Raw genomic sequence first — 12,731 nt, forward strand, 5'->3', positions numbered from 1 at the left:
GGCAAAGTTCGAAGGGGATCTTGTAACCTGTGGTTATTATCCTTTGTACCAAATAATCGTTGGTAATGGTTAGCCAGGCAGAAGGGTACAAAGAGAAACCTCCCCCAACCACTTCCAGAGGAAAGGGGTTGGGCCACACTTTAGGAGCGCTGGTAGGATTGCCCAGAGAAGGAATCTCTGGAACCCTGATTACGCGGACCCCCCTCTGCCCGGAAAGGGGCATCTTCCTTGTGAGTTTCCCCCTCTTCCCCAGGGAAAACATCGGCCTGTGTGTCATGGAAAGGACCCTGAGATTTTCTGTACCACATCTTCCCGCTCTTTTGGTTTCTGGAGAAAGCATGTTGGGGGAAGAATAACGGACACCTACGGCAGACAGGGTCTTACCGTCCTGTTCACACCTGTTCAATGTAGTTTTGACTTTGGGTCCAAACAAGGAGGAGGACTCGATGGGAGCATTGAGAAAGGAAGCCTTGAAGGGTTCTGCGAAATTACACAAGCGCATTCAGGCATGTCGTCTCAAAATGTCTGAACTCGCTGCTCTAGCCTCTCCTTCTGATGCGTGGGACACCAAGCGCATGGAGGAGTTTGAAATCGATTCAATAGTGGCCAGCTGAGAGGCCACTTTGTCACAGACCTCATCAGACACGGCACCTGCCATAGTTTCAGAGAGCTCAGATACTAGGTCTCTTTGAAGTCTGGTGAAGTGTGCCATATAATTCAGGGACCTGATAGCAAAGGTCGCTGATGCAAAGGTGCACTTCCCTATCCTATCCAATGCCCTGGACTCTTTGTTGGGCGGATGGACAGTCTGGCTTTCATCTTCTGCCAGGTCTTACATAGTTGCGGCTGCCACCACCACAGCATCTACAGGGAGACCTTTAGACCAATGAGGTTCAGAAGCAGGGGGGGAGACAAGATTTTGTCTGACCTCCGGGGAATGGCCTCAACAGTATCAGGGGTCTTCCATGCACACTGCACAACGAGCCGGACCAGTTCGTCTGCAGGTGGGGTAACCCAGGAGGTAGGGGGCCAGGAGCAAAAAGCCTGCAGGAACACACACTCCTCAGAAGTCAGGTTAGAGGACTGCCATTCACCTCTCTGTTTAAGGGTTTCTAGGATATCACCAAAGGATACATCAGAAGGTGAACGAGGGGACCCTTCCCCATCATCAAAGTCTGTGTCTTCAGTGAGAGACTCCTCAGTGGAGTCCATATGCTTCCTCTTGCATGAGGATTTCCGATGAACTTCCTCAGAGGGAGACGCTGGGGAAGACAACACCAAGGGGGTATCCTGTGGGAGTATATCCTGAGACCTCTGCACCCGGTGTCCACTAGAAGCGACCTGTGTACATAGTGATCCAGAGGAGGACGGTGAGATAGTAAGCACAGTATCAGCGGTAGACGCCAAGGCCTTCTCCATGACTTGGAAGGCAGGTCCACTACAAGAGGGGTGAGTGCCAAAGGGGGAAGTCACCTCTCCCCTAAGTGATCCAGCCTGCTGACTGGGAGTCCCAGGATGGCTGAGAAGAGTCAAATCCTGGGTCGTAGCAAAAATTTTCTGCCATGAAGGCAACTGCGGCTCCTTAGAGAGATCCATAAAGGGAACCATAGAGGGGGAAGACTGTGCTACGTCAATAGATTTCAAGGGAGAAGGATAGGTCTTGAGAGGTGGAATTCCTGTAGCCAAAAGCACTTGATCCACAAATCGCAATACGTCATGTTGGGAGAGGCTTCTGGTAGATCTCACAGAAACAGCTGAAGGGGAAACAGATCTATCTAGAGATGAGGGCAGGTTGGTGCCCATCTCAGTAGACTGCACCGAAAACAACGGTGCCGTAAAAGACTACACTACAGGTGTCTGTACCGAGGAAGTCATCGGTGCCGATGTAATGGTCTGCACAGATGAAAAGGTCGGTGCCAAAGTAGTTGTCTGTGCTGAGGTTGGAACCGATAAAATAGTAAACAAGGACCGAGCTGTCGGTTCCGAAACAATGGTGGTCTGTGCCGACTGTGAGGTCGGTGCCGGTAAAGAAGTCTGAACTGAGGGGCCCCTCGGTTCCAATACAGCAAAGGACATCGGTGCCATAGACATAGGTGGTGCCGAGGACTTTTTCAGAGCCAAAGATATTTATTAAATAAATATTGTATTTATAATAATCATGAACAGATTTTATTGAATGCATTGCTTGAAATAGTTCTTACTAATAATGTTATGATGTTCAATAATTCATTTTATATTCAACAGTGGGGGGTAGCCATGGGCACCCCCTGCGCAAATACCTAAGCCAACTTAGTTGTCTATAAATGGGAAACTACATGCCTCTTTACACATCCAGATTATTATAAGGTACTTGCATACTTCAGATTTGTAGATGACATACTTTTAATCTGGGATGGAACACCAGCTGAACTCAAAATTTTTATTAATGACTTGGAGAAAACGACAGATTTCCTAAGGTTTTCCCTTGAACATTCATATTCTAATGTCAATTTCTTAGACTTAAACATTAGAAAAGAAAACAAAGGAAGATTAGTTACATCTCTACATAGGAAAGAATGTTGGAAAAATACGTTATTACAATATGATAGTATGCATCCTAGATTTACCTTCACCAATATTTTGAAGGGACAATTCACAAGAATACGTAGGATTTGCCAGGATGAAAGTGCATGTAATATTGAATTGGATAAGTTATAACAGTTATTTCTGGATAGAGGATACAATTCTTCAACTGTGGCTGGTATAAAAGAAAGTTTTAGTAAGGATCCTAACTATATACCAAGAACATCATACAATTACAATTATAAATATAAATTTCAAGGAAAAGATAGACAACATGATTTGAAACAGGTTAGATGTACAATTAGTTATACTAGTGATAAGTACATAACAAACATTATTAGGAAGAACTGGTCAATTTTAGTTACTAATGAAGAAATAAAAAGTATAATAGGCGAAAGGCCCACCTTCACATATAAAAATACAAAGAATTTAAAAAGAATTTTATGCAATGAGAAATTGAATGAAAGGATTAATAATAGGGGCAATATAGGTACTTTTCCTTGTGGAAGATGCAGTTCATGTAAATGGGTATCTACTAATAAAAATTTTTTACATCCTGAATTATTATTTGAATTTGACTTTAGTTGTTCAGCTAGTTGTGATGATACTAATGTGATATACTTAGCTACTTGTGAGTTATGTCCTGCCTTTTACATAGGCATGACAACAAGAAGGCTCAGAGACAGGATCCAAGAACACCTATATGCTATAAAGAAAATTGATCCTAAAAATGCACTGTCCAAACATATTACTGAGCATTCGGATCATAAATTTGTTTTTAGAGTACTGCAAAAAAGACCTATAAACCAGCGAAGAGGTGACAATTTTAATGATTTAGAGAGTTTAGAACTAGATTGGATCTTCAGGTTTCGAGCACAACAATATCCGGGCCTAAATAGCTACATCAGTATCAGGTCACACCTAAAGAAACGTAAATATCATTGATTTTATGAATGTCTTAGATGAATTGATACCCCAGGCAAGGTTCTGAATCTAAATTTTAAATTATAGGATATATATATATATATATATTTTGCCCAGGCTAACTGTTGCTAACTAAATGTTAGCTCATCATAATAAAACACTTAATAAATTATTATTTATTTATTTAATGCTACTGCATAATAATATGTGATAGTGAAGTCAAATTTAATCTTAGGCAATTTGTTTCGCCAATATATTTATGTAATTTACATGTTTTTAATATTTCTATTATTGTTATATCATAAATATTTATTTATATAGACTTTCATATATTTATATAGTTTGATTATTATTATTTATTTATAAATAGCCTTGAAATACCATTTCATATTGTTTGAAACATATATCAACTTTTATAATGTAACATGAAATAGGTGCTTCTTACTATAAAAAAATTTTCACATTATAATATGCTTATACGCTATACAATATATACATAATATAAACGTATACATATGTCTTTTGTTATGTTTTATCTATCATCTAGACCGCTATATACAAAAAAATTTTTATAGATACATTCTACTGGACTTTATAACAAGTTCCATGTTACATGATTTTTGATATATCTATTAATGAATCCCACTACATACGACCCCCCCCTTTTTTCATATCCAAATGATATATATGAATTATGTATAACATATATTTGATATGATTTACATTGGATATTAGGTCAGAAATTTTTATTGAAATTATTATGATATATGTAAGGCATTTATTTATTTATTTATTTATTTATAATAGCAATTATAATAAATTTGTATTTATTTATTAAATGGATTAAAATTAAGGAACATGTTAAGTGAGAATATACATACACATTTATAATGATATTTTTAATGAGATTTTTATGGTTTTTTATGGTTATTAATAGAAGTATTTTAAAAAATGTATATTAATATAATAATCTTCATATATTATTGCGTTTATTAATGTTGCACTAACTCAATAGGTTACTGATATATCGATCTGATGACCCTGTTCTGCTATATGTTATGGTTAATGGAACATGGACCATTACATTTAGTTTTATTATATTTGAAAGTTCTCCAATGAATGGACCATTTCACAGTTTAAAAGTTTTATTAAGTAATGTTTCAAATTGATTTGATTGTCTTGATTTTTTCCTTTTTTGAATATATTGAACAATTGCATGTGATATACAATGAAACCAGATATACATGCTATACCATGGACTTCAGCTTTAAGATGATGCACACTATATTTGCAAAATTGAACAATATGATTGAATTATTGAATCAATTAAGTCATTAAGCAATTGTATTTTTTATATATAAAGTGAATTCATTCACTAAGATTTTAAACCTATCTGAAGAAGCGTGCATTGGGAAGCACGCGAAAGCGCTCATTTCTGTGAATTTTCTGTGAATAAAAAATTTGTTATATCCTTCGTGGTGTTGATCTACATCTTTTCCTTCATTGGAATGTTGGGAAATCTTGATGGAGGGACAGGGCAAAGTTCGAAGGGGATATTGTAACCTGTGGTTATTATCCTTTGTACCAAATAATCGTTGGTAATGGTTAGCCAGGCAGAAGGGTACAAAGAGAAACCTCCCCCAACCACTTCCAGAGGAAAGGGGTTGGGCCACACTTTAGGAGCGCTGGTAGGATTGCCCAGAGAAGGAATCTCTGGAACCCTGATTACGCGGACCCCCCTCTGCCCGGAAAGGGGCATCTTCCTTGTGAGTTTCCCCCTCTTCCCCAGGGGAAACATCGGCCTGTGTGTCATGGAAAGGACCCTGAGATTTTCTGTACCACATCTTCCCGCTCTTTTGGTTTCTGGAGAAAGCATGTTGGGGGAAGAATAACGGACACCTACGGCAGACAGGGTCTTACCGTCCTGTTCACACCTGTTCAATGTAGTTTTGACTTTGGGTCCAAACAAGGAGGAGGACTTGATGGGAGCATTGAGAAAGGAAGCCTTGAAGGGTTCTGCGAAATTACACAAGCGCATTCAGGCATGTCGTCTCAAAATGTCTGAACTCGCTACTCTAGCCGCTCCTTCTGATGCGTGGGACACCAAGTGCATGGAGGAGTTTGAAATCGATTCAATAGTGGCCAGCTGAGAGGCCACTTTGTCACAGACCTCATCAGACACGGCACCTGCCATAGTTTCAGAGAGCTCAGATACTAGATCTCTTTGAAGTCTGGTGAAGTGTGCCATATAATTCAGGGACCTGATAGCAAAGGTCGCTGATGCAAAGGTGCGCTTCCCTATCCTATCCAATGCCCTGGACTCTTTGTTGGGCGGATGGACAGTCTGGCTTTCATCTTCTGCCAGGTCTTTCTTAGTTGCGGCTGCCACCACCACAGCATCTACAGGGAGACCTTTAGACCAATGAGGTTCAGAAGCAGGGGGGGGGAGACAAGATTTTGTCTGACCTCCGGGGAATGGCCTCAACAGTATCAGGGGTCTTCCATGCAGACTGCACAACGAGCCGGACCAGTTCGTCTGCAGGTGGGTAACCCAGGAGGTAGGGGGCCAGGAGCAAAAAGCCTGCAGGAACACAGACTCCTCAGAAGTCGGGTTAGAGGACTGCCATTCACCTCTGTTTAAGGGTTTCTAGGATATCACCAAAGGATACATCAGAAGGTGAACGAGGGGACCCTTCCCCATCATCAAAGTCTGTGTCTTCAGTGAGAGACTCCTCAGTGGAGTCCATATGCTTCCTCTTGCATGAGGATTTCCGATGAACTTCCTCAGAGGGAGACGCTGGGGAAGACAACACCAAGGGGGTATCCTGTGGGAGTATATCCTGAGACCTCTGCACCCGGTGTCCACTAGAAGCGACCTGTGTACATAGTGGTCCAGAGGAGGACGGTGAGATAGTAAGCACAGTATCAGCGGTAGACGCCAAGGCCTTCTCCATGACTTGGAAGGCAGGTCCACTACAAGAGGGGTGAGTGAGATATAATACAAAGTGGTAGTTAAGCATCAAGACTGTTGGTGGAATCAGAATACTTACAAATGCATAGCATGAATGAAGCTGATAGCACAGTAAACAGAGAATGACATGTGCCATACATAACATCTGGCAGTGTATTCAGATATTGTTATAGAGAGCTATTAATCATCTGAAAGTTGGTAAGATACAGATTAAGCATCTGTACTTAAGTAAATGATGCTACATTGCAATTCAATATACATAAGGACATCCACATACAAAAACACACTCAAACTGAAATACATATTTATATAGACCACACTTGTTTATTAATAAGTAAGGGGCCTACATATGTATTTACACAAGGTATAACCAACTTCCTACAAAAACTAAATACCCCATAACCTTTTGGTATTACTTCAGTATACAGTTGTCCCAAAGCTTTCCTTGAAATGAAATTGTGAAATCTAACACGTGATGTGATGGTCAAAAGAGCTGTGCAGTGCAACAAAACTGTAAGGTTAAACACAGGGAAAACTTCATTACTAAAATGCAAATGAAAACAAACATGCAGGAAGCTGTCATATCTTATATGGGATAACATACTGTTCACACCTCTGCACACTGGTTGCTATAACATTTTTTATACAAAATAATTTTCACAGATATTTGACTGGAAACTATTATCAATGATTATAAACTTGCTCTGAGAGAAATATATTTATTTTACTTCAGTATAGATATTAATTTGTATACATTACTGTACTTATGCTTTAATATAAGGTGTTGTCTCGTGCTATATGAAACTGTTTGGAAGAGAAAATGCTTAAAACACCTCAATCTGCTCAACATCTGTTGCCTTAATTACACAGAGTTACTTCGCTAATTATTGGAAAATAATATTAATGAGCAGATTTAACTCTTCGAATGTTCATTTGTTGTTGAAATATTTAATTTTATACTAAACTGACTTTTAAATCATTTCAAGCATTTTTCATCTCCCATTGATATGATGAATACAAAAACTTGATCTGCACAATTCAGAACATGGGAATGAAAAGTACTATAAGCAAATTTGTAAGTACATGCTACTTAAAATATAATCATAAAAGAATGTTTCCTGTACAGAAGTTAGACGTTAAATGTATATTCCAAGTATTAGAGGTATTGATAGTAACATACATTCATAATACATTCGCTTAAAAACACTCACTCATTTGTATATTTACTCTCATGCATAGACATATAGAACATAGTCACCCTCTTAATTAATATACATATTAAGCATCTACTCAATTTACAAATACATACACACAGTTATATTATGCACATCCATGTAAATATATTACACATATATAAGCATATGCACAAATATGTTATTTTAAATTGTACAACCTTTTAATTATACGTTTATATTTCAACTGTATTCCTAGATATCATCAATGTTGCACAAAGGAATGTCACCATCTAGTGGTGTGTTTGTGTAAGGATGAAATCTCTTGGTTCCCAAGTGAAGGAATAATCTGTTCTGTAACCATGCTTACTAAAACTAAAATCCTTGGGGGAAAATGGAGAATGGATAGGACTGCAACAGAATAAATAGTGCTAAGGTCAACAAGGTAAATTAAAATATTCTAAACTTGCCTTCTGACACACAGATAGGTCTTACGTTACCAGGGTAGAATTCTAGAGCATGACCCCCAGAAGTCTTTCCAGGTACCAACCCTGCCAACAGTGTTGCCACAAATTTGCCCAGGCCACCCCATCTGGAGTCCTGTAAAAGACGAGAAATATTTTTTGAATAGTGTAGTATGGAATAGTTTCTAAATGATGAAAGCTATTCTGTGATCATTGCAAAAAGAATAAAAATACTGAATGTTTAAAGTTAAACTCATGTCGTTCTTGCCTAAAATGTTGTTTATAAAGGCATATTTGGGAAATCTAACAAAGATTGTGAAAACTGTCAAGGCTCATTTCCCCTTGAAAAATATTTGATAGTTGAAGATGGTGGAGAAGCAAAAAGACTAAAAAGTTTCCGATACCTGATCGATCACCTTTAAGGAGGAAATTACAGATGTGTGAATCACATACATTCTGGATTTGTCCAGAATACCGTGTACTGGATTAAAAAAAAGCGAAACCACAGTAGAGTGAAGTGTTTTACCAGCTATGAAATTTGGTAAAACACTTAGCACTGTTGAACCGACAGCAGCATACTTCTCAAGTTATTTGATTAAAAATTCCGAACAAATCCAAAAATAATGGGAGGAAAAAGGGGCAAATCAGGGACAGCTTTTAATCATGTCTAATTCACTTAAAAGTTATTAGAGTAAAGGGTTTTGCATCAATATGCATTTTCTGAACAACAGGAAGCATGAAACACTGTCAGGCATTATTGACTGACTGCAATTCTCAGTGATTTACCAGAAATTCATAACCTTTATGAGTGGCAGGGCAAACCTATGAAACAAAATCAGGGAGTGATGATAGGTTTGGACAGAAGGCAAAATTAAATGCTCCTCTGTCAAATAATCAAATTCAAAAACTGTTAAAGACACTTCAGTACAACACACATTCTATGACACTGTAGTAAACAGTTTTCTGCTATGGAATGATCACTTTACTGCACCTTCATCTTCACAGATGCGCAAATTATTACAAATGGTTTCTTTCCAGCACAGACTCCTTGTGGTCCAACATATAAACACACTGTACAGTAGATTGAATATAGTTGTATTTATTGTCTGAGTTACTGAATGCGCTGCATTCTGGTTACTTTATACTAAAGTCTGCTGCAGACTACAACAAAAACATGACAACCCTCTACAGGACTGTTTCTCCTCTCTAATTCATCATCAAAAGGTTGGGGTGGAGGACAAGAAATCATGAAGTAATTGGACAGCATACAGTTAGCAGTAACTCCAGTTTACTAAACTTAATATAGGTCCACTGAAGTAAATTAATGCAAAAACTACACATGTTAGAATAGGAAAGTCCTCTTTACAAGATGAGGGCATCATTTTATCAAAAAGAAATGGCAAAGGAACGTTCCATTTGATCTTTAAAGCAAGCAGTTACAAGGATAGTAGTAAAGTCTGAATGCTATACATCCAATCTTTCATAAATTTTCAATAAGACAATGATATTAGCTTGTTATGAATAAGTATCTAGTGCTGTAATATTTTAGACTATATGATAGTGGCTGCTCCAGATTATTTATTGTTTGTAGAGTTCATAATTTGTGAAAAAAATGCTTGCAGTGTATATAACTGAAACCCATAACATGTTTATAAGGACCTAAGCAGTTTTCTAAAACACAGGCAATGTCAGCAGAAATCTGATGCACAAATGTGATTAGGTTATATTTTGTAACATGGTTAATACCATTAATATTAACAGAACCCCTTTCATTCTTACGTATCAAACATTACAACAAATAGAGAAATCTCTTTACCTCTGAGAAACCTAAACTCACGATAACACAAAGATAGCCCCCCCCCCAAAGGAAATAAAAATGTCCAGATTTAAAGTCCTTATAAAATTCAGACAAGGAATTTCTCTCACCAGTTCCTCGGTCAACAGCAACAGATTAATGGCAGACAACAACCTTTTACCTTCATGCAGTGAAGTAAACTTGAGATTAAGATCCTTATAACTGATTTGAAAAGTTACAAGGAAAACAAAAAAGAAAAGGAAACTTACAAGAAATGCTCTTTAGCCAAAGGACCTTTTGGAGGTGGCCAAAGCCAACAGAAAAATACATTTGTGAGTCTAGGATTATTAGGTCATTTATCAAATGTATGGAGGGGATATGGTGAGTGGTTCTCAGGTAAAATGCTAACTGCAAAGAAAGTAGCCTCAAAAGTTGGCAACACAGGATTAACGGTCACAACAAATCATACCTTTATTGCGACTGTGGTACTATTACTATTATTTTATAGTTGAATGTCTCAAATAACACAGCAGGGAAAAGTTTATAAAAGCATCCCCCCCAAAACCTGATGAGCGTATGATGACAACATTCTTGGTGCTCAGTTTTAATCTCCCAGGGGACCAAATGGGCTGTTGGTCTTTTCCTCCTGGAGGAACAAATGGGTTTATAAGGAAACCAAGGCATAAGGCTGAATTGGGTCAGTTTGAGGCCAGGACCCCCCTCCACCAAAAAAAGCAGAACAACGAGAGAGGGAAAAGAAAAAAAAAGTTAGTTTCTCCTGATAAAGGTTCACACTTAAGTTTGTCATATCTTTATTAATACATCTTACCTGTAATCTGCAGAGAATATCAGTATACCCTCCTCGAAAAACAGGAGTCAATTCTGACTGGCTGGAACATTTTCCTGCTGACCTGAAAAAATAAAAATAAATAAATAAATAAATAAATACACAAAACTAAATAAAAAAAGTTAATGTATTATAAATAACTACAGTTGTATGTAGATAATAAATGTATGAGGTAGTGCTTACAAGTTTGCATATAATATACTCTAAGATACTGATATACTAAAATAATGGAGAGACTGAGATATAACAATGAATAATGCATTGAATGAAAATTTAAAGACTATTTACCACCACAGTAATTATAAATACACTCAGTCTAGTTCACCATTGGAGGATGGGGAAGTGTTTAAAGTTTGGAAAGCCTAATCAATTAAGCAGAAAGGCAACATTTAGGTTAAGTGCAAACAAATGCAAAGTACTGCATTGGGCCTCAGTAATCATGATGTGAATTACCAGCTTGGGAACTGGCAAAAGAACAAAATATGTACCCGAGAACATTAATCATACCTACACTGGACCACCGGTAGCATAAAGAAAGAGAAAGAGGGCAGCAGCAAACAAAATGGAGTATATCCTTAGGGGGAATAGACTCAAGAAGCACAAACGTCATGCTTACATTCTATAGGACCACAGTCAGACCATACTTTCAGTATGTTATGTTATGTTATGTAGATGTTCATCATATTGATCACTTCTGCAGTAGCCTTAGCTGTATGTGATATATCCAGCCAAGGATATATAATAGCCAGGCAGTTTCCAAAGCTTCAGGGCACTTTCGATGCACACAAATTCAGTCAGCTAGAGCTGAGCTGACTAAAAGGACAGGTTTGAGTGCCAGGCCCTTCAAAGCTTTCCCGCCACTGAAGAGAGTGCTTCTCTGTGGGCTTTAGAGGACTGATGGTCGGCTTGTGCATTTAAATACTTAGCAGACAAGTCTCCTTTGGGGAAAAACCTTCTACTTTTAAACTTTTTTGTTTTCTTGTACTTTTCTGTTTAATTAAGGTATTTTTTTTATCTAGGAGTATGTGTTTTAATGGACCACACTTTTTTCCTGTCTCTGTTAAAAGTTGTTTAAAGTAACTGAAATCTATTTTACTGTGAATAATTTGTGATCAGTTTATTTTTTGGGCTAAGTGTTTTAAAGTGCTTTTTACTGTGATTTCCTGTAAAAAATGTGACTTTTTAAAACTTTAAAATTTTACAGGCACTTCGTTCCTGGTTCCACCCAGGAAAAGGATGCCATTTTCAGCTTAATCATGGAACAAACTACTAGTTCCATGATTGGTCCTCCTCCTAGCCGCAAAAAGAAAAAGTTAAGCTAACAGGCTTTACCACAACAGCAGACTAGCAATATGCTGCAGCCGCAGGTGGGTGCCTCTGTGGTGACCATAGCTTGCTCCTCAGACCACTCATATTTTAACCTCTGGTGTATTAACCTACAGCTACTATGGACCAGGGCTTAGCCATGTCCTTAGCACCTGAAGTCCAATCAGTGAGAAAGGGAGAGCCACTACTGTTGGTCTTGAGACAGGGAACAAGGAAGGGTTCCCGGCTTAGTCAAAATGTTTTGCCCATCCCTGGGGAAGCTCCTGTTGCCATTAATAGTACTGTTGGACCCATTTTCCTGTATATAATATATATATATCTATATATATATATATATATATATATATATATATATATATATATATATATGAACACAGAAAACTAAACATCTATCCACTCCTCCTCAAATTTCCTTACTCGGTTATTTGTTCTGGCTTATGGTTTAAATTCAGGATATTGATCCTTCTTACAAGGTGGTTTCTGGTAAAAAGAGGGGTACCTCTTTTCTTGAAGTGATTCAAAATTATGAATCTGTACAGGATGATGAAGGAAGAGATACAGGGTTTTCTTCTCAATTTTCTGTTTCAGACTCAGAGGAGAGCTCAGTTTTTGATTCTCCCTATGGGGATTTCTCTTTCTCAGAGTATTTCCAAAATGTCCTAGTATTTTC

General features: G+C 37.9%; 1 protein-coding gene across 2 annotated transcripts in view; it reads right to left on the reverse strand.

Annotated features, from left to right (window-relative positions):
- The window catches only part of FANCA (FA complementation group A), a 2,214,801-nt gene that overhangs the window by 712,230 nt on the left and 1,489,840 nt on the right, over positions 1 to 12,731 (reverse strand). For both annotated transcript variants that reach the window (XM_044081851.1, XM_044081852.1), the window contains exon 32: positions 10,718 to 10,799. In XM_044081851.1, the coding sequence (XP_043937786.1) occupies positions 10,718 to 10,799 (82 nt within the window). The remainder of the gene's footprint in view (positions 1 to 10,717; positions 10,800 to 12,731) is intronic.

Source organism: Protopterus annectens, chromosome 8.part1, assembly GCF_019279795.1.
Source record: "Protopterus annectens isolate FY-2018-M chromosome 8.part1, PAN1.0, whole genome shotgun sequence".
In the NCBI taxonomy this organism is placed as follows: Eukaryota; Metazoa; Chordata; order Ceratodontiformes; family Protopteridae; genus Protopterus; species Protopterus annectens.